Source organism: Eschscholzia californica, unplaced genomic scaffold (assembly GCF_041429995.1).
Source record: "Eschscholzia californica isolate CP2 unplaced genomic scaffold, dmEscCali1.0.p SCAF_1, whole genome shotgun sequence".
In the NCBI taxonomy this organism is placed as follows: domain Eukaryota; kingdom Viridiplantae; phylum Streptophyta; class Magnoliopsida; order Ranunculales; family Papaveraceae; genus Eschscholzia; species Eschscholzia californica.
Window position 1 is genome coordinate 33,620,998 of NW_028238198.1, and position 23,403 is coordinate 33,644,400.

General features: G+C 37.4%; 2 protein-coding genes across 3 annotated transcripts in view; one reads left to right on the forward strand and one right to left on the reverse strand.

The window, feature by feature from the left end:
• The window catches only part of LOC147566249 (uncharacterized), a 68,922-nt gene that overhangs the window by 21,905 nt on the left and 23,614 nt on the right, over window positions 1-23,403 (forward strand). The gene's annotated exons all lie outside the window — the stretch shown is intronic.
• Window positions 1,242-8,677, reverse strand: LOC147566255 (uncharacterized). Of its 2 annotated transcripts, none has more exons than XM_086652737.1 (11): window positions 8,532-8,677; window positions 7,734-7,811; window positions 7,529-7,651; window positions 6,144-6,264; window positions 4,419-4,547; window positions 3,210-3,319; window positions 2,938-3,121; window positions 2,615-2,818; window positions 2,256-2,492; window positions 1,940-2,132; window positions 1,242-1,636 (listed from the first exon to the last, which is right to left on the reverse strand). In XM_086652737.1, exons 2-11 carry the CDS (start codon window positions 7,754-7,756, stop codon window positions 1,542-1,544), a joined length of 1,419 nt encoding a protein of 472 aa, XP_086508863.1. In that variant the 5' UTR covers window positions 7,757-7,811; window positions 8,532-8,677; the 3' UTR covers window positions 1,242-1,541. The 2 variants fall into 2 exon arrangements, with proteins under 2 accessions (XP_086508863.1, XP_086508864.1); XM_086652738.1 differs by having other exon boundaries at window positions 8,363-8,677.

Here is a 23,403-nt window from a genome sequence, read left to right on the forward strand (position 1 = left end):
TGAGAGTTTTTGTCTCACATGCCTAGACTAATGCGAGTAGGTCGCATTAATTTTCAGGCTACTGGGACTCTATTTTCGTGCTAAATAGCATTTACTTGAAACGAATCAGAGAGTACATCAACCCAGTATCATGTAGATTCGCCCAATTAACGATTGATTTTACTCAAAGAAGAGTAGGAAAAAGGTTGCTTCACAATTTGGAAAAAAACAGAAGTGAGATTTTGATCCAGAGGTGGATTCACATTAAAAGTTGAAACCTCCACAACAGAAGGATTGCCAGCCTCCTTGTCATCTCTTTCAAACTAAATAAAATTAGAAGTATTTGAACAGATTGAAAGGGGCTGAAAATCGAAGAAGAGAAGATTCTCTAGGATTTTGTTTTGAAAGAAAGAAGAGCGAAACAAAATCCCTAGAATAAGAAATGGAGGGAAGTAGGCTCGACCAACTGAACTTTTTTTTGTTTTAATTAAAAGAATACTTCATTGTAATTAAAGCAACGGTGAATGAGTTATTTCAAAATTTAAATTGAACTGTTGCACCACTTAAGATGCTCTGCCTGACGTGACGCGCCGCATAGGTGCATCAGGATTGGGCCGAGATCAGTCCGCAGAGCATCATTTTTGTATTATGATCTCCCAAGAGTTGGGAGATTTGAGGAAAGGAGTGAAAGTTGCCTTAGAAAAGCCATTGTCAAGGCCTAGTACTGCCTTACAGGTTTTGACTTAGGTATTAAACTTGTGTGAAAATGTGTTTAGTATTTAGTGCTTGGTTGTTGTTTGCTTTTTCTAACTAAATAAACTTTTCAGGTAATACCTACCTATAATCACCAAAAAGCTCACACAAAATCCTTGAGAAATGAGGGAAGAAAAGAAAGGAAAAAAGAGAAAAGAGTTATCTACCCTATCTTTGGAGAATGGAAAAATATTGTGTATTTAATTAGTTACCTTCTGGCAAGAGTATAAGGTCAGGTTGTCAAAGTTTCAAAGAAAGACGCAAACATACAAACTCGATGAAGAAACATAAGTGATCGATTACGACCACATCAAATATATGTCCTTCAAATTTAGACCTGAAAAAGTATACCTCAGATTATCCCAGGGACGGAGCTATTTTCAACTCACAAAAAAGGATAAACCCTGAGCTGTGAGGTCTAGGCAGGGCTCAAGTAAATAACAGAATAATCGAAGGGGCAGGACAATAGTTTATGGATAACCAGGCTATCAATCTAAAACATGTAGGAATTTTACTAGATGATCTACATAACAATCATATTATCTTCATCTAAGTTCAGAATTTGGATCTCAATTAGGGTCTCAAAATTATCCCTTGTGTAAAACTATATGACAAAATATTCGGACCTGAAGAAATGCTTCAGTCACTACTTGGCCCCTGGCCCTTCCCAAATCTCATCGAGACAATACAACTGTCAAGGCGATATTCAAGAACAAACCTAATAGAATGAAGATTAGGAATCTAACATAATTTAACTCTGCCTATTATACAAACCGTGTTCGGAGAAAAGATGGGGTTTTTGACTTTTGTTAGCCTTCCTCCCAGTCAATTTCGTCCTCATCGTCACCAGATTCCTCCACAGGAGCATTTAAATCGTTTAGCTTGTACTTCTCTGTAGTAGCACCTGTAGTGAAGTTCGGGGTAGGCACATAAATGTAAGTAAACTCAGAAACTTTCTTTCACATTACTTTAGAAAGACTTAAATGCTGCTAGAATTCTAAATTATTATCATGATGATGTGGTTCCGATCTCCCGTCGACAATGAGCTTCAGTGTCTTTTGAAGGGAGATGAATTCTCGACGTCCTTTTAATAGGAAATTCACATCAAGCATCGAGAGTAAAGACTAAAGGTAATAGGAGTCACCAACTTGTATCATTTATTTTACCCAGAAGAGCACAGCCAAATCAGCAGTTAATTAAACCATACCTGTAGTTGGATGTGTCCATATATCTTTATCATCATCGTTATCTTCCTCGCGTTTTGATTTCATACCAACTTGGCGATCAGAAAGCGTATCAGATAATGGATTTGCTGTTTGTTCTTCATTCTTCTTGACAGCTTCTGCTTGTTCTTGTTGCCTCTTCAGTCTTGCAGCATAATAAGCTCTAGCGTACTCATGCTAAACAGAAATGGAAAAACTACAATTAGATTTTATTCTCAGAAGATTTAACGTAATTTGTTGCGTACAATCTATATTTTAACACAGAAATAATAACATTAAAATTAATCGCTTTGAACTAGCCTCTAAACTCTTGTCATCCTCCTTTTCATTAACTTTTGACTTTTTGTCATCAGATAAATCTGAAAGCACTGATTTGCTGTCCACTTCCGTCTCCTCTTTGGCAACTTCTCCACGTTGTTCCTTTGTAAGAATCATGCCCTGTTTAATCATCCAAGGGGGCAGGACTTTTAGACCTGTTGCAGCATCAGGTTTGGTGTCTTCTTCCTTTACTGCAGTTTTCCATAGATCAACTTCAACCTGCCAAGAATCAGCAAAAAATCTATTATCAACCCGTGCAACTATGTTTCAGCTGTCTGAAACATGATAGAAAATATATAAAGAAACAAACACAAGTACTAAAGAAGGAAAATACTGCAAACCTTTGTATCCCCAACAAATGGCATAGGTGTTCCACCATATCCTTGCCCTTGCGAAGACTTAGATGGATCATTGACATTAGGATCACCATTTGCTGCACGGTTAGCAGCACTTGCCCGGGCTTCCCATGCTTGGAGCGTTCCAAATTCAGGAGCAGGCAAATCCTTTACTCTGTTAAGTTGGTCCATCAATGGCTTCAACTGGCCCTGCATTAAAAATCCAGCATATTTAAAGAGAAAACACATACTATACATTAAACCATCTACTCCCCTGTGAAACTCAACATATCAATCAAGAGATATAGAAGAAGTAATTAGTAGCATACTTCCATCTTTTGAAGCATATCTTTCAACTTTTCCCGTCTCCTCCTCCTTGCATTGTCATCTCCATCTCCCATTTCCTCAGCAGCTAATTTATCACTCTCAGCAACAAGTTCGCCATTGCAATTTTCACAGTGAAAAGCTTCATCAAATGGGGAGACCAGTTGAAGTGCATCAAATGCTGTATACCTGAAAATAGTCAAATTATTCATGAGGAAATTCGTATTAATATAACAAAAAAGAGATGGATTTTAAGAACACAAGGAGCAAGTATAACCTTTTGCCACAATCAGGGCACACATATTCCTGAACTGTGTTTCTATTATCCAGTTCATCCTTCAATTTTTTCTTCAAGCGATGTAGTCTGTATCTCACAACATCATATATCTGCAAACAGAGTTTCCACTTAACATTGTTCACAGAAACATTTACTAGCGCTTACACCATAATGATGACAGTAACAAAGTTACTTAATAAATATAGATTTTGTAACTAGTATAAAAAAAATCTTAATTCAAGTGATTCAAAACTAACAAATGCAGAATATTATCTTGTGAGATGCATTACCCACAGCTTCATATAAAACCAACTCCTACTTGTGGCTCCAAGTCACCTTTACAGAAAATGAGGCCCTAAGCTAAGATTATCAGCTATGTTAACTAAAGCCAATGGAGAAAATAGTGACCTTAGTCAAAACTCGCAAAGACTGTAAAATGAGATAGAGAAATGACTGTGAATGTGGCCTTTGGATCTACGTTTTTGGAAGGGTGCCTTAACAGGTCGTGTTGGATATTGTTTTTTCTTTTTCAAATAATTCTTTTTGTATTGAATGATGATTACAATCTGCATAGAGGTATAGAAAGAGTAAATATCATGCATATCTAATGACCAATGTTATATTTTCAAGCTTGGTTGACTTACTAACTATCTATACCTGCATATCATTTTTAATGATTAGGGGCCACAAGTAGCAACGGGTTTAAGACTCCTAATAAATATTCAGATATGAAAGATGTATTTTAGATTTATTCTGTTCTGTTATTTTTTTATACTTACATTCTGTTATACAACACTGGTTAGTTTATGAAAGATTCATCAACATAAATAAATCTTGTCACTTTGGAAACTTGTTGACTATTCGAACATTTTCGAAGCACGCTCATGGTTTAGAATACGAAAACTGAGAGTGTTTTGAAATATAAGTAAATATAATGAAAGAAAAGAAGAATATGAAAACTGAGTTAGCAAATTCACAGCAATACAATGTTGATGGTGAATAGACACACATGATCAAAGAACTATCTCATATGGTTGATGAATCAGTAAAGTTGCACTGTTGCAGTTTCAGTAACAAAATAAGTGAAATAGTTTGTTTAACTGCTAACGAAGTTTGAGCCAGCAAACTCATACCCACGCCTCTTTGGACCAAAAACTAATCAAGTTATGCAAGTAGAAACAGAACAGACATACAACCACAAAGACCAACCTGTGAGTAATCTAAACAGCAGTAGGAGTGGGTGTGCAGCTTTATCTTTTCTTCCCCCTCTTTCCCATTTCTATGTCCATCACCAGTGGCAGCGATTGCAGCACTAAATACTTTTGCTCCTTTAGCTGTCTGTACAAAATCAAGCATCAAATCATAAATTATCGGTGTTCGTAAAATAGGCAACATCACTGAAGGATCCACTAAACTGAAAAGCTATGTTGTTTAGGGCGTGAGGCGAGGCGACAGACCAATCGCCTCGCCTTAGCACGCTTAGGCGTGCTTAAGCGACCGCCTCAGACGAAGTAAGAAATTAAGTATAGTGTATACTGTAAAAGAAGAAGAAGAAAACAAGTACTATTAAAGTATTAATGAAGTCCCAAAGTGTTAATGAAGTAGTAAACTACTGATTCTGTATACTATATTACTATGAAAGACTTCAAGTGTTAAAGTCTCAAAGTATTAATGAAGTAATAATGAACAAAACAAGTACTATTAATGAAGTAATAAATATAGTTTATATTGTAAAAGAAGAAGAAGAAAGTAAAAGAAGAACAAAAACAGATTATGTTTGAGAGAGAAAGAAACTGTGAAGGTTAGAGAGAGAAAGTGAAGTAGAATTATTTAAGGAGAAGAAAAATACAATGCAGAAAGAAGAAAACAAAAGTCGACACCCGAGGAAACCAGGGCTCGCTTCCCCAAGGCGACTAAAGGCGCTCGCCTAAGCGTCTCAAGTCGACACCCGGGGAAATCAGGGGAAATCGCCTCTAAAAGAGGCGACACCCTTGTTTACCCATCGCTTTTGGCGCTTAGGCGCGGGGAAGCGTCGCCTTTGACAACATAGCTGAAAAGTACTATTAGGAACTATAAGGCTTTTCCGCTTATTAGAATCGTATACGACTATACGTAAGAAAACTAGTTGATAAGCGAAAATGTCAGAATGCTTGAAACATTTAGACCACCAAAGGTTAGACGAACCGTGGTATTGTCCAGGGTAAGAGAAACACAAGTTCATAACACATAAGACACGGGAAGATACCTAAGGAGCAAAGCAAAATTTCGATAACCAATGGAAGGGCTCTCCTTCAAGGCTCTATAGACCTTTAATACTTGTACTGCCAATGATGGTTATAGAAGAGTTCCATGAATTTTGATATATGCAACTACTTTGTTCAATCAGTCCTGTAGACGTTCGAGATTAATGTTGCCTTTAATGGGATTATCAACCATAAAGCCATTCAACAGAAAACTAGAGGAAGCTCTTAGAACTGAACAATAACTGATCTATCACAATGGTTGAAAATCATATATATAAAAAGGAAAAACTTTTACTCAATTCCTCCCATGCTGTCAATCAAAGAGGTCAACAAAGTGACAAACCACAGATTGTACTCATTGTCAATAACTGCCACTGGAGAGACAGTGCATAAGCTGTTTCTTACAGAAACAATTTAAACGGAGTATCTCCCAACATTTTCCGACTATGATAAATAGTTCCACATATTTACCATCCTAAAGTAACTCACTTTATCTCTAGTGGGCAATGCTTCACATCATAAGAGTTTCATACAATGCTAAAAACCAGAAGCATAACAAATTGGTGACAGCAAAATTTAAAATAGAAAGAAAGTAACAGTATATTTAATGATTTAATCAAGTCATATCACAAGATTTAAGTACATGAGACTAATAGACATTTATCACTCAATCACGGTACAAAAAACTGACCTCTTTCCGATGATCCCTTGTCACTAGCTTCTCTTCTTCAAAAAAACGCAAAGTGCGGCGAAGTTGCTTGGAATGCAGCTTCAAATCCTTAGCCAAATCTTCTTCTCTAACCCACTGACGCCTAAACAATTGGAAGTATAGGATTAATCAGAATCGACAAGAAGCACCAATAACAAACCCTATTTAGAACTTATTTAACAAGTGAAAAAGAGTTAATAAATTATCCCAGAAACCCAAACTCAACATGCATATTTCTAAGTGGGGCTTAGTGTCTGTAAAACTATTCAATTATTTCCAAGAATATCTATTCCACCATATGCATAACATGCTCATACTACTCCACGATAAGCTTTATAACCTTGTGGTTGGAGGACTCTACATTACTTTCTTTTTAAGACTGCAATACATGGAGCTTAATGAATAACACACTGATTCAGTTTGGTACTTCAAATGATAGCAATACATGGATGAGATGTACCAACGGAGAATGGACTAAAAGATCAATCCTGTACAACAAAACCTTGGAGTTTAGGACCTTTTGGCTATAACTAAGAAGTGTGGATTTTGCATTACCCTAAAATGTCAACACTCCACAGAACAACTTGTGCTGTTTTAAAAAGTGCTAAAAATAATAATGCAAATCTCAGTATCGGTCTCGTACGGAAACCAACACTGTTTCTTTGGATAGAGAAGCGCTATTTTGCAAAGGATCTCCATCAATATCCTGCCGAGATAGCCTTCATGGCTTCATCATTATCCAAGAGACACATCATTCCCTTGGAAGTTATTCCAGAGGATATAGACACAGAGTGGGTTCAAAGGCTGTGTCAGTGACAACATGGTCGAAAAGTGGGTAGGGACTTAAGCTGTTGACTTATAAGATGACATTTACATTTGCATATCATCTACCAATTTTCCATTCAACTATTTCAACTGTTTAAAATATGCATGTCTCCCAACAGCACTCCAATTATAGGCATATGCAAATAATACTAATCTGTCAAGTAGGGCCCGACTTTACACATACATAACGTAAGGACATGTTTGCAAAACAGAATATAACCTCACAAATATTCTATTACATCATATTAAGCTTTTGATAACATAAAAGATAATAATCACCTTGAATCTAATTCTGTATCCACTCATCCGCATATCCTCTATGTATCATCCTTCGCTTCTTCACAATATATATAATCCAAATAGTAAAGGTGACACTATGTTTCCTATGGTTTTTAATCAGCTACCATTTAAACCTAGAATTTTGGTTATAAATTCACTGCCCACTTAAGATCATCAAATCAAATACAAATCTGATAAATTTATCAACGGGAAGTTGAAATTTAGTAGGTGATATCAACAACAATGATTGATCAAGACATAACCTTGTCAGAGCATCTAAAATCACGACAGCCATCCCTCTGTTATCACTCCTTCCATTCTTTTGCTGGTTATCGCCTTTCAAGGTTATGTCATCGTAAAAAGCTCGAGCAACAAGCTTGACCAACCTAAGATACACCAATACTTGAAATAAGGTCAATGGCAATAGATGTCATCAGTGATCACTTAAATACAACTTGAAGACATTACCTGTTAAAAGGTTCTACACTCATCTTCTTCAAATTATTCTACAGATATTATGATCATCAAAAATCTACCTCTGCTTCACTGTACACAAATTAAGAGAGACACAAAACAAGAAGAGGTAATAAGAAAGCACTCTTATCTTCCCAAATAACGCTAGGTAAAGTAGGAGAAATGGACAACCAAGTTTTATATCAACTGCACTTGATTCTCTTTTACATTCTTTATGTTATTGTTTACTAATACGATTTTCTAGTATTAAAAGATTAAAGAAGAAAAACCCCTTAATCAATCATAAGAATCCATTAATCTGCTAAGGATCAATACAGATAATGTTATTTGAAAATCAAAGTAAAAGCGGTACCAAGTAAACCTCCTCCTGATCTAGGATTTAGGTTTAACGGTACAACTTCTATAATTGTCTAGGACATTGTAATTACTACTTGCAGGAGGACCTCCACTTAGCCCTAAAAGTGGAATTACTGAGAGAAAGAGAGTGGGACAGAGACAGAGAGAGAACCCTCCTGTTGTGACCATCGACAATCAGGACAGAAAACAGAGACATGGTGCATATTCAGAAACAACAACGAAACGATTAGTCAGCAGAACAAACAATTTTTGCGGCTGCGCTATACCTAGATTCTCCCATTAAACTTTATGATTAACAATTCCCTCTCTCGTTCCACGAGGGGAGTTACGATCCTATTAGAAGCTTTGAGCTTTTTTCAGTTGGCAAAGAGAAAAGGAAACAAATAAACCCAAATTTCAACAGAAAATTAGTGAATCTAGAGAGAGAAGCCGAACCAAATAACAGAAATCTGATCTTTCGACCTAGGGTTTTCTAAACCCTGAGGTTTCCAGTGAAATAAGATGAGAAAGAAGACGAGAAGAAGAAATTCGCTCAGAATTTTTGTTAAAGGTTTCAATTCGAGCTGATTACAGGAAACCCCGCCTTTTATTATTAATTACTAAAACCCCTAATTTGATATTTTCAATATTACTTTCTTGCCCTCTTACGTTTTATCCCACCTTTTGATAATCTGATTACTAAAACCCCCACATTTTCTAACAGACTTGCCTCCTTACGTTTTACCCCACCTTTTGATAATTGATTTGCGCTTTACACCAGGTTTTTGAAATGAATGGACAAGATCAAAATGAAAAAACATGAGCGAGGCTAAACGAAAGCCCTACGAAAAGGTTTGTCTGACTGGCTGACTGACATTAGTTTAAAAAGGGCCTATTAGTTGTTTGAGGAAGTGTACATATTGGTTTGTGTTGTCCTATTAATTTTGTGGTAAATTTGCAGATTGCAAAGCAACAAAAGGAAGAGTATCTTGAAGAAATGGAAGTTTTATAAGAAAAAAAGAAAGAAAGAAAAAGCTGAAATTCATCAGATGGAAGAAGAAGAACATATGAAAATTCAGAAACAAGAAGCTCTTTAACTCCTAAAGAAGAAGGAGAAAACTGAAAATATCATTAAGGTTTTGAACTTCTTCAACTAAGTATTATTACAGAGATATAAATTAATCTGATTAAGAGTTAGGGTCTGATTGTAATTTTACTAATGCATGGCATTAAACAGAAAATGAAAGAGAACCAACAAAAGAACCAAAAGAGAGAGAGAGAGAGAGAGAGAGAGAGAGAGAGAGAGGGAGAATACCTGGTAGAGAGAGAGAGATGCTAGTTTCATGGAGCTTCTTGATTTCGTCGAGGGGTCCCTTTCGTCGACTGGTTTCAAAAATGGTTGGGAGAAATCACGACTAAAACTCCTGTAATCTGATTTTGGGTAAGGGAGAAGAGGGTTTCACGATATAAGCGCCTTGGCTTTGAGTCGAAGGCGCCCCATTTTTCTAGTCTGTTTAACATGTCCGGATTTAGTAAATGGCCCTTTTGGTAATTTCCTCCCGCTAACGGCTGGATTCCGTCAAATCTAGCGAAAGGTGGGGGTTTTAGTAATTACTAATAAAAGGTGGGGGTTTCAGTAATCAGATTATCAGAAGGCGGGGGGGTTTAGTAATTCTTCCCTCCACCATAATACTTGGGCCTATAGCAAGGCACTCTAATTACAAAAGTTTACCTCTTTAGTTGTAATCTAATTCTGCTAAATTTCGTCTGATATTTTAGGTTTGGAGATTACAAGCTGCTCTCGGTGAGCAAACCGTAATTACAAAATATAGCCAACAGGAGATTGAGCGACTCCAAAACGTAACTTCCAAAACTTCTCTTGTTTTTGTATTGTTTATTTAAAATCACATGCAATATTTATTACTTGGCCGAAAATGCAAGTATAACTATAGAATGTATTTTTTTTTTGTTGAAATACTAAATAATGTATTTAGTTTAGGGTTATTTCCCAAATAACCCACAACTTTATGACCAACTTCTTGCCTAGCCCCCTACTTTATCAAAAATACCCAGATGGCTCCCTTTTTCAGTTACCTTTATAACTCCGTTAACTAGTCATCACCTCTCTCTTTCTTCCATCTCATCACCTCTCTTTGACACCTCATCTTCTCGTCACCTCATCGTCTTCACCGACGAAGGTCGTCGGACGACCAATTTTCCGGTCGACGACCTTCAAACATTTTACAAAAATCCTCTCTATCTAAACAGACTTCTCCCTCTCTAACCCCTCTCTATCTATATACAAAACTAAATTTTTTTACATCCATCTGTTCTTGAATTATCATTTTTCAGTGACCATATTATCTTCCTTTTCATCTCATCGAAATCTACATGTCAACTGAAATGTGCAGTAATTCTTCCCCAATCAACCTCGGCCGACAAAAGCCCTAGAACAAGCAGATGAAAACAATGTCTCTGATAACAAATCAATGCTCGAGTTGTTATGGAAAATCAATCAAAAACCTCTATAATCCGGATATCTTCTGATATATCCGTAAGAATGTTCAGGTAAAAGTATTCAAATACGTTAAAAATGGTGATAAGTCGAATCAACCAACTTTCCTTTTTTGATCCTTGAAATCAAATTTCACGTTTTTGCTAGAATAAACAAAATCGAACTTAGATCAATTTCTTCCTATTAACTTAACGATTATTCAACCGATTCTTATCAAAAATTTTGTTCTCGTGATGATCGACGGCGAAATCAACTGGAATCTCGCCCTGGTTGGCTTTAACCAGATTCCGGTCTGGTTTCTCCCTTCGTCGGAGTTTTATATAGATAGAGAGAGAAGTCTATTTAGAGAGAGAGGTGAGAGGATTTTTTTTTAGAGGGAGAGATGAGAGATATTTTTTATGTTTGAAGGTCGCCGGCCAGAAAATTGACCGGCCGACAACCTTCGCCTATGAAGAGGATGAGGTGGCAGAGAGAGGTGATGAGATGGAGGAGAGAGAGGTGATGACTAGTTAACAGAGTTATAACGGTAACTGAAAAAAGGGGTCATCTGGGTATTTTTTATAAAGTAGGGGGCTAGACAAAAAGTTGGTCATAAAGTTGGTGGATATGTGGGAAATAACCTTTTAGTTGATCAACTTCTGTTCGTTGGTAAGTGATAACAATGAAAGCAAGGAGAATGAGTAGAAAGCTCAAGATTATATGTATAGTGCCCTCATTTTGGAATGTTTTAGGTTGAGGTGTCCGACACATGTGATGTGACATGAAAATGTCTCATCTGAATCTCTTAACCTGGGTTAGTTAGTCCAATTCGAGCGGTTACTCTGATGATTTGTTGTTTTCTTTCTCAGATGTCTTTTACGGAGTTTGGTGCGGAAAAATGGTTAAAAACGGGTAAAAGACACATTAGGGGCAGTTTGATCATTTGCTTATTTTGGAAATTTTGATACTCAGATGAAAGTAGAGTCCGAGACGAATCCAGTGGCGAAAACGGAAGTCGAATCGGAGCACGGATGACAAAACTGTAGTTAGTCAAAGTTTGGTTCAAAATCGGTTAACCAAGTCAACTGTAAGACACATGGCACGCAGGAGGGGAGTAAATCAGATGGTCCGGATCAGTTGTGGGATACATTCCGTCAGTAAAGTGGGTCACGGGACTCTCTAAGATCACGAGATCTGGTACGTCCGAGCACAAGACGTGACCGTGTCCAGGAGTTTATCTAGTCAGATCGAACGGTCATTATAATTTCCGAGCACATGACTCCACTTGTGATTGCGCGTCCCACTTTTGTTCTTTGTTCCGCGATGCACCTAAGTTGTTCCTCTTGACAGCCAGTACGTCAACAACTCACGTATTCCCTCTTTCCCTCTTTATCTCCTCAATATTTTCTGTTTTAGAAACTAAAACACTAGGGAGAGAGAGAAAGAGAGAAACAGATTGAAAGATGAAGGAAACAAATTCGATTGGGGATTTCAGAGCAAGAAATATTTTGTTTAGAGAGAGAAACCGAGATTAAGTTTGATTCGATTTAGAGGAGAGAGAGATGAAGCTAAGGATTTGAAAATGAAGATTTCTCTATATTCAGGAAGATTACAGAGAGGATTTTTCTCTTCTCTCCTTACAGAAACAGTAGAGAGAGCGTGATTTGAAGATTGAGAGATGAAGCATTCGGTTGTTCTTGGGAAGAAACAGCAGATAATATATTCTAGAGAAATAAATCAAGGACTGATTTTATTTCTTCTTCTGCTACATAAAATGACAGAGAAGAGGATTCGATTGCTATATTCTAGGGAGAGAAAGCTCTCGGCTGGATATATAAGAGAGAGAGAGAGAGCAACTGTTGAATAGTGAACTGTTGAACAATTGAACTACTAAACAATAAACTATAGAGCACAAAACTTATTGTGTCTTCACTTGATGAAGAACACATAAATCAATCTATATTTATAGATATACAATAGACCCTAATTAGGGTTGTTACTTGATTTACAAGATACAATTTAAACAATACTAAGAAACCATATATTATGAGATATAGAGAATTATCTTAGAAATCCACAAGATTACAGAATCACTAAACTATGGAAAGAGGATATGAGATTCTCTCTTATCCTAGTAAATCATTATATCCAATATCCCCCCTCAAGTGGGCGGGGGTTGAACCACCGTCAACTTGTCTCGAAGAAAACAGAATCGATCTTTGGGTAGAGGTTTGGTAAAGATATCAGCAACTTGATCCTTCGAGGAGACAAACCGAACATCCAATTGACCATTCGTTACTCGTTCCCGAACAAAATGGTAATCGATCTCAATGTGCTTTGTACGACCATGAAATACTGGATTCATTGTGAGATATGTGGCTCCCAAATTATCACACCATAAAAGTGGGGTTGCAGACAAGGTGACCTTAAGTTCTTTAAGAAGCGATTCTACCCACATTAGTTCTGCTGCAGCAATAGCAAGACCTCTATATTCTACCTCAGTGCTGGACTTAGAAACAGTCTTTTGTTTGCGAGCACTCCAAGAAATAAGGTTATTTCCTAAGTACACACAATAACCGCTAGTAGACCGACGATCGACAGGGTCTCCTGCCCAGTCCGCATCAGTATAAGTCTGGACTGAAAAATACAATGACGGTGCAGGTTGTAGAAGGATACCGTAGGTCGAGGTGTGATGTAGATAACGCAAAATGCGTTTGACAAGACCCATATGAGTTTCAGTAGGATTTTGCATGTGTTGGCAGACTTTATTCACAGAGAAGGCAATCTCAGGTCTAGTGAACATCAAATATTGAAGACCCCCTACAAGACTGCGATATAACGTCGAATCAGTAAGTATCGAACTAGCAATAAGGTCACTTGAAGGGGTAGTCGCCATAGGTGTTGTAACTGGTTTCGCACCGAGCATGTTGGCCCGAGTTAACAAGTCCTCAATATATCGTCGTTGAGTTAGAAAAAGACCACCTGAGACTTTAACTGCCTCTATGCCTAAAAAATATGACAGTTCACCAAGATCCTTAATGGCAAATTCAGACTGCAATAAGGATATTAAAGAAGAAATGCATGATTCAGATGATGCCGTCACAATAATATCATCGACATAGACCAAGAGATATATAATGCCATCAGAAGACCGACGGATAAACAGAGAGGAATCCGACTTAGATGATGTAAAGCCAACACGATGAAGGTATGCGCTAAGACGGTGATACCAAGCACGAGGGGCCTGTTTAAGGCCATATAATGAACGATGAAGTTTGCACACATAATCAGGAAAGCGATGATCTACAAACCCTGGAGGTTGTTTCATGTAGACAACCTCATCAAGAAACCCATGCAAGAATGCATTCTGAACATCCAGTTGACGAATAACCCAATTGTAAGTGAGTGCAAGTGTGAGAACAACTCTGATAGTGCAAGGTTTAACCACGGGACTGAAGGTTTCACCGTAGTCAATCCCTTCTTGCTGATTGTAACCCTTCGCGACAAGGCGAGCTTTATGGCGTTGAATAGAGCCATCGGCATTTCTTTTTATTCGAAAAACCCATTTGCAACCAACTAAGTTCATTTGGGGATGTGGAGGAACTAAGTACCAAGTATTATTCTTTAAAAGGGCATTGACCTCGTCATCCATTGCTTTCCTCCAAGATGGATCACTGTTTGCCTGAGTGAAACAAGAAGGCTCAAACATGTTGTCAGTTACTAGTGTGTGTTTTGAAGCTTGTAAAGCCTTTGGTTTAAATATACCATTCATTGAACGAGTAACTACACGATCAAGTGGTGGGAGAGGTGGTGGTGGTAGAGGAGTTTGAAGGCAATTGGGGTTAGGGACAGTGATACGTCTAGATCTAGGTTTGGTGGGTTGAGGTGGTAAAAAGGTGGTTAAAGAGACGACTGTGGGTTCTAGACTTTGGTCAGAGCTATGGGTTGGTGGGCTTGGAGGTGGGCTTGGAGGTGGACTTGGAGGTGGACTTGGAGGAGGGTTTGACACATTAGTAGTTGGGTTTGGGGACATTATGCTTGGAGTAACTTGAGATTCAGTATTGGATGGCATATGAATAAAAGGAGGGGGAGAGTTTACCTGAGAAGTAGTCGATGGCGATGAAGGAGATCCTTGGGCGACTGCATAAGGGAAGGAATCTTCAACAAAGACAACATGCCGTGAAATGTAAATCCGGTTTGAGGGTAGATGTAAACATTTGTACCCTTTTTGAGACGAACTGTAGCCTAAAAAGAGGCAAGGGGAGGAGCGTGGCTGAAGCTTGTTAGACCTGTATGGACGAAGGTGAGGATAACAAAGACAACCAAAGGTACGAAGAGAGAGATAGTCTGGTGGTCGTTTGAATAATAGTTCATATGGAGAAGAAAGACCAGTCGGGGAGGTAGGAACACGATTAATTAGAAAACAAGTTGTGTGACATGCATCATACCAAAATCGATTAGGTAGAGAAGCCGTGGACATTAATGCAAGTGCAGTTTCAATAATATGTCTATGACGCCTTTCAGCGAGCCCATTTTGTTCAGACGTGTGAGGACACGTGAATCTGTGTTCAGTTCCATTTTCATGTAAAAGAGTCGTGAAACGCTTAAATTCTCCGCCATTGTCGGATTGAAATATTTTTATTTTAGTGCCAAACAAGTTTTGCACATGTTTATAAAAGACATTGAAAATAGTGAAAGCATCAGATTTTGCAGACATAGGGTAAATCCATGTGAAGCGACTAAATGCGTCAATAAAAATGATATAATAGCGATACCCTTCATTAGAATGAACTGGAGATGGACCCCAAACATCTGATACGACTAAATCCAACGGACTAGAATAAGTAGTGGTACTTTTGTTGAATGACAACTTATGACTTTTATTTTCACGACATGAAGAACAAAATGAAAAAGTATTATTAGAACTAGGCAGATTGTGTCGCGAAACGACAGATTTGACAGTGTTAAGCATAGGGTGACCAAGACGGTGATGCCAACCATGAAGAGATGTACGTTCTCCAACGAATGCTTTAATAGGAGAATGAGAGGAGAACGTAAGATGGTAGAGTCCTTCCAAATCAGCCGGCCCGCGAAGGACCTCCTTCCCTGTCCATCGGTCCTTCACAATACAAAAATCCGGGTGAAACTCAAAAAATACATTGTTATCACGAGCAAAACGAGATACAGATAAAAGACATTGTGTTAAAGATGGAACATGAAGCATTTTAGAGAGATGAAACTTACGGGTGGGAGTGGGAAAAGTGGAGGAACCGACGTGAGAAATGGGTAAAGTGTTACCGTCTCCCACCTTAACCTGATCTGGGCCGTTGTACTCATAATGGTGTTGGATGTCAGCAAGGTTATTCGTCATATGATTGGTAGCTCCTGTGTCAGCAGTGGCAGTCCAATCATATGTATATCCGCCGGAATTTTGAGCTACATAAGCCATTGGTGGACGAAAGTGGGAGGGTGGTTTATTTTTCTGTGGCCTGAAATTTTTGTCAAATCTGTTCCAGCATTGCCATGCTTGATGATTACCTCTACCACAAAGTTGGCATACATTTTCATTAGGATCAGCAGTAGATTGCAACTGGAAGGATCGACCCCTTCCTCTACCACCATCACGACCTCGAGAGATATTACCACTGCCACGACTATGGTCAGGCTGAGAACGAGATACATTTGTGTAATGTGCCTGTGGATGAGAAACTAGAACAGAATTTTGTGTATCCAATCTTAATTTTCATAAGTGTATAAAAAAGATGCAAAATCATCAAAGTTAAACTGGTGCATAGTTGTTGTTAAAGAGGAAACAATGGAATCATATGAGCTATCCAAACCATCGAGAATGGCATGTTGAAGTTCAAGTGTGGAGATAGCATAATCGGATGCTGCAAGAGTATCGGCTAAGAATCGGGCGTGAGAAATAAACTCGCGCATGGTTCGATTACCCTTTTTAATAGCGTTAAGCTCACGTTTGAAATGTAGTAAATGAGCTGAAGATTTGGAAGTAAACTGTTGCTCCAAGGAAGTCCAAACAGCAGATGCGGTTTGACAACGGATAACTTGACAAAGAACTGGTTCGGAGAGAGACGATAATAACCACGCAAGGACTAACTTGTCCTTCTTTTGCCACAGCGGAAACATTGGATTAACAGATCCATCACTTAGTAGTGGAGATGGTGGCGACTTCGAACCATCAATAATATCTTCAAGATCAAAGCTTTGAAGAGACGGTAGAAATTGAGCTTTCCACAACAAATAATTAGTAGAATCCAATTTAATGTTGACGAATGAATGGGGTTGAGTAAAAGGGAGGGATAAGATAGTATTTGAGGGTGGGACAATTTCTCCCATGGATTCTGTACGCTGCTCTGCTACCATGTTGAATAGTGAACTGTTGAACAATTGAACTACTAAACAATAAACTATAGAGCACAAAACTTATTGTGTCTTCACTTGATGAAGAACACATAAATCAATCTATATTTATAGATATACAATAGACCCTAATTAGGGTTGTTACTTGATTTACAAGATACAATTTAAACAATACTAAGAAACCATATATTATGAGATATAGAGAATTATCTTAGAAATCCACAAGATTACAGAATCACTAAACTATGGAAAGAGGATATGAGATTCTCTCTTATCCTAGTAAATCAGTATATCCAATAGCAACCATTTGAGGGACATCTCGGCTGGGAGCATCATCATCCTCTAAAGCTCAAACAAAATCAGAATTATTAGAGAGAGAGATCAAATCACGGTTTTGGGGAGAGAACAGCAAAGAGAGAAAAGGAGAGCCAGTATTAAGTCTCGGTTTTAAAAGATCTTCATCACTCGTTTTTCTTTTTTTAATTCTTCTTTTTCCATTGTTGTAGTCTTTTTCTTTGTGAGAGAGAGAGGGAGATTACAGAGAAGAAGAGAGAGATTGTAGAGAGTTAAAGAGAGAGGCTATAGAGAGAGGCTATAGAGAGAGAAATTACATAGTTTGAATCTTCTTCATTTATTCTCAACTCATTCGGATTGATCTCCTTAGTTTTTGTTCTTAATTTACTGTTTCTATAGTGAGGAAGAGAAACCAGAAAAAGTGAGAAGAAATAGAAAGAACAGTAGAGAGAGAAAAAAAAAATGGAGAAGATGAGAAAGTAATTTTCCCATAGAGAATTCAATTCCGAGAAGATGAGAAAATCATTTTCCCTTAAGGTCTGTTTGGTTTGTTTATCTGGAATACAGTAAAAACAAAAGGAAAATAGCTCCCTTAGGGGTGCGTTTGGCTGCAGACAGGGAAAATCAGTGAGAAAGTTTCATTCTTTTTCCATTTTCTCTCTTATTCTTCATAATTGTTTTAATCTCATATTATGATTGGCTAACCGTCTCATCTAGGGCTAGGATGAAACCCATTTTTAAGCTTTTAGAGACCAATTTTTGTGCGATTAATTCTCTTGATTGTGTTTAAAAGTTCAAGTTGTTTTAGTTAGTTAAACTTGTTTTCTTTTCATTGTCTATATTTTTAGTTTGATACACCATGCTTAGATTAAATTCTTTGATGGTGTATGTTTATCGATTAATAGTCAATAGTTTAGAGATTTGTTTTCCTAAATACAACAATTACAAGTTTATGATTATCAATCGGGTTTTAACAAATACATCTTCCGGAATTCGGGTAGTTCATTACCTTGAATTTTGAGTTATGAAAAAAAAAGAGTTGATTAGGTAATTATTGGGTCTGAATGTGATCTTATGTGGTGAACTCCTAAACCCTAGGTCCTCTTCCCCATTGATTTGTTTATTTTATTTTAGTACGTTATTATTTTATCACCAAAATCATAAAACCAATTCCAAAACCAAAACCAATTCAAAAACCAAAAACCGTGTTACTCCCGAGTTTTAGAATAGGTTTAACTAGTCTCCGAGGAACGAACCGGTCTTACCGGAAAAATTACAACTTCACACCCGTGCACTTGCGGGTGTAGACCTATTTAGGAAACTTTCTAGGCCCATCAACATGCTTTACGGTGTCTGATATTGATACCGTATTTGATGAGTAAGATGGTATTTTGTTCTAGTCCACCAAGTTCCTTTCAATCACGGTACTCCATTAATTGTGCCTACTCATTTTCTCCATGGGATGATCATGAAAAGGTCTTGGACAAGGTTTGTTCTGTGCAAGAGATTAGTGTCGTCCTCGTTCCGTGCAGACACCGAATCTTCTGTAGGTACGCAAGTTACACTGTGAGAGTAATGTTTATTCTTTTATATCTGAAACTACAAACTTTTTTGCTTTCTTTACATGTATGTTTAACATTGGTCAAATAATAGTTTAATCTGTAGTGTTTGTTCTGAGAAGCTTAAGACATGCCCAGTTTGCCGAGTCCCAATTGAGGAGCGAATATCTGTATATGACGTGTAGATTCTAACCAATGGTAAAAGTTTGTACAACTAAAATTTCCCTTACACGATAAGAAAATCACATTTCAATTTAAAGGCTCTTTTAAGTTGGTTGTCTTATTTTATATTTCAATTTGTTTAGATTCTAACTAATGTATATGAATGTCTGTAACTTCGAATGTGTTCAATAAAAAGACTCCTTTAGCTATTGCCCGTCTGTTTTATATTTCAAATTAGTGTTGTGTGGTTTATTTTCTTAGTTGACAGTGCCACAACTTATATTTATCTAACTCGAAAATGTTAGGAATAGAAAAGAAATAGTACTTGAATAAAAGGAAGCAACTTATAAAATAAAAGTTTTTGTCTATGGAGTTATTTTAGTGTGTAACTTGAGAATCATGAATACGTAGGATTCGGACTCTTGAGCCCTATGGTTTATAAATCCATATGATTTTGCTTGGTTTAAAAGATTTGTAAAAGATGGTTAAAATGAAACCTTTTTTTGAAAAAAAAAAAACAGTTCGCGCAAAAGAAAACTTTATGTCAAAAGTTGCATTATTCGTCAGACTATAACTCCATACATACCGGAATAAAATAGTGTACCATTGCGAACTAATGCGTTATTACTCAGTTTAGAGTTCCCTTAGAATTTGTTAGGGTAGCCTGAGGCAATTACTTAATAAATATGTTATCTCACAAGAAAATGAATAGTTTTACTTGTGGATAGGGGTGGGAAAAAGGCATGTGAGCTCGGATCAACCCACGAATGCCTGGATCCGATGTGACTATGGGAGCCCGGTGTCCGAGACGAACACTACCCGACCGAACTGCCAAATTTAGTCGTACGGACACAGACAAAAGGGTCTAACCGGCATTCCGCCCGAGTCCGACCGATAAGCCTGATCCATTGATATTTTTCGACTTACTTGGACATTTTAATCATATATAAATAATTATAATCAATTAATGTAGTTAAAATTTAGACTACACACTTACACGTGTATGTTAATCAATTATTATCGTTAACATTCAGACTACACAGTTACACGTATATGCATGGAAATACTAAATTTACAATGTGGGATTATGTTTTATCGACTTTGCTTGGGTGAAATCCTAATGAGTATCTTTTATAGGCATTCAAGCAAAAAAACATTGTGTCCGAGTCCGACCGATCCGGTACACGGATTGTCCGACAATTTAGGCGGACACGGACAGGTAACAGACAACCGAATTTTGTCAAGTAACCGCCTGATTTGTCCGACCGGACAAATTGTCCGCACGGACCGAAAGAGTAAGTGACCGCAGACTACCCCGTCTGATCCGTTTCCCACCCCTACTTGTGGATCAGCTAAAAGGCCCCTTTTAAGATTAATTAATGTGTGGTCGTAGCTCCTTGTGGTCTAAATATTGTTTCCCAAACGCGTAAAAATATATCCTAAGATAATGGAATGTATTTTCGTTAGACGAGCACAAAGGTATGATGCATATAGTCATATAGGTTTGGGAGATTTTAAAGGCAATGCCCAAAGTTTTTAAAGGCAATTTCGCTAAAGGCAATCTTTGGTTTGGTTAAAGGCAGTGTCCTTTAAAAGGCAATGTCCTTTTAAGAGGCAATGCCTAAATCAGAGTTTAACCTACCGTCGTCAAGTCGCCGGCTGGAAACCACCGACCAGGGACCTAACCTTAAAAAAAAACTTTCTCTCTCTTCTTCTTCCTTCTGGTAAATTAATGGATCTATTAGAGCATCCCCAACGGATCAGGAGATCGCCAATTTTTGGTGATCTCCTGAAAATTCTCCACCCAACGGCACAGCAGATTGTCAAAAATCTGCTGTGCCGTGAACAGTAACTGCCCAAATCATGACTACCTTAAATATTTTTATTTATACCCTTAATAACACATAATCGGACTATTATGATTTTCATTTCTACCGTTATCGATTTTGTGTACTCCGGGTTTTCGGAGACATTTCAATAAAAAAAAAGTACTCCATGAATCAAAGTAGATGTCGTTTCATAGAAATAACATACATAATTATACTTTTTAGGGAATTCTAATATTCGTAATAAAACATTGGGATCCCATATATTAATCGCAATCGCTCACCCCCGAATAATACGTTGGAGGTTCGTCTTTAGGCTCGACTCCCGGACATGTATTATGATCGTGTCCAACCTCATCGCAAACAGGGCATGGTGTTTCAGCCACCTCCTGAATAAATTGAACATATTTGCTATGTTACACTGGGAATAAAATTTATGTATACATATAACCACAATCGTAACCTAATAAACTAACCTTTAACAAACGATCGATATAGTCTGAAACCCAATCAAAATAGTTGCACTTTTTGCAGTGAAGATAACCACCTCTTCCACTAACTCCGTCTGCATAACTCAAGGTTAGATAATCATGACAATCGTTCGGACAATAACACCAACTCCATCCACACTCGCTCATGGAATGCCCGGAACGATTACAGATCAAGCAAAAAGACGACGATGAACCAGACATCAATGGGAACGCTCGAGCAACAAGGTATATTTATAATCTCTAACTAATACTCTGCAACAACCTCTCCATGCCACAACACTTTTATAGGGGAGGGTTCAATAAGATACTCTGGGTTGAGCGGACAAGGCTACTTTTGCAGGGTTGACTGGACAAGACAACTTTTGCAGACTTGAGGGGACAAGACATAGTGTCTGGGTTGATTAAACAAGACATACACCTTGGTTTGAGAGGGAAAAAACACGCAACCGGAGTACAACGGTCAAAATGACCACATTTAATGAATTCGTTTAACGAGACGCAAATAGGAAAAAAACACGCAACCGGAGTACAACGGTCGAAATGTCGTATTAGTTTCGGTTTGTAGTTTTATTAAAATGTCGTATTAGTTTAATTTGTAGTTTAAGTCTTGTAATTTCAACTAGTTAAATTTATTTTATAAAAAAAATTAGTGTTAAAAAATGGTAAAAATGAAATTTGGTGTGATGAATAGTGATTTGGTGAGACTTTTAGTGTTTTGCCTTTGGGTTCCCCAATTTGAAAACACCAAAAAATTTGGTGAAGATTCTTTTTTGGTGTTTTTTTTGGTGCTAACCATTGGGGATGCTCTTAGGGTATTAACTTCTTCCGCCAAGAATTGTATCGAATGATATTTTAGGTAGATAATTGTAGGGGTTTATTAATGGCATCTGTTGGATTCTTCTTGATTTTTTTTTTGTTGCAATGGATCATTTTTAATTTGTTACTCCATTCTGTAATTGCAGTAATCCCTAGGAATTTGATGATGTTTTATCTTAAAGAAATTTGTTTTTGGTCATGGATCTGAAATCGCAAGTGAAATTTTAGGATCAACTCTACATGATCATTTACTAATCAAAACATCATATTCATCTGGTGTATATTGCTCTATGTGATAGAAATTCTTCTTTTCACAGTTGGTTCGCTAAAAAGGTGAGATTTTTATTCATATAAGTATGGCTCTATGGAGGGTTTACTTTGAAGATCTTGATCGTGATTGGTGGTTTACTTTGAATAAATTTGAAGATTTTGTTCGTGATTGGCCTAGCCAGGTTGTTTGCAATGTTGTATTAGCTGCTTCATGGGTTTCCTTCCTTGTTTATACATGTAGAGAGAAATACGATTTGATTTTAATCAAGGAATATTTTCATGATTTATAAGGTGAAAAGAGTTCTCATGACCTCCTATTCTGATCTTCTTTGATGAGATTAAGATGTGAGTTTGCTAATTCTGCTACTGAAATTTGGTGATTTAACAAAGATCAAATCAATGGAGTAATCGGGTATAAGAGCATTTGGATTTCTAGGGTTTGATGGGCTTATGAACTGAAAACTCATAAAGTAATGGGAAAGAATGAAACTTTTGTTTTGGGGTAATGTAAGAAAGAGAAGAAGAAGAAGATATTTTTTTTAGTTACGGTCGACCGAAAATTGTCGGATCTTTGTCGGAGACGAAAGGAGCATTGCCTCTAACAATAATTGGTTAAATTGTTTTGACAAGGTCCTAGGAGAAAAATACATTGCCTTTAACAAAAAACACATTGCCTTTAAAATTCCCTATAGGTATTTGGTTCACAAATGTGATATTGAAGATATACATACAAGCACAATTTTGAGAAGGGGTAGGCGATTTTTTGAGCATAGAGAAAAGCCCTTTGTTTTTTCCCTCTTCTTTTTCATCGCAAATCCTAATCCAACTAATGGATCCAAATCAACTATCTTCACCCACTGTTTCTTCACATGCAGCTACTGAGATTAGTAGATTTACTCCCCCTATGACCTATTTTTGTTAAATCTCACTAATACACTCCATCATCTCCCCCCAAATAACCAACCACAAAACGGATCATCATCGACAAATAAATACCCTGAAGAGGACTCAAATCTGTTCTGGGAGCTGAGAGAA

Excerpts from the sequence above, each read along its gene's own strand:
- LOC147566255 (XM_086652737.1), bottom strand. The coding sequence starts at position 7,756 with ATGAGTGTAGAACCTTTTAACAG. Across the intron at positions 2,133-2,255 it reads AGGATGACAAGAGTTTAGAG|CATGAGTACGCTAGAGCTTA; the intron begins GCTAGTTCAAAG and ends ATTTCTGTTTAG. Across the intron at positions 1,637-1,939 it reads ATGGACACATCCAACTACAG|GTGCTACTACAGAGAAGTAC; the intron begins GTATGGTTTAAT and ends ACTTCACTACAG.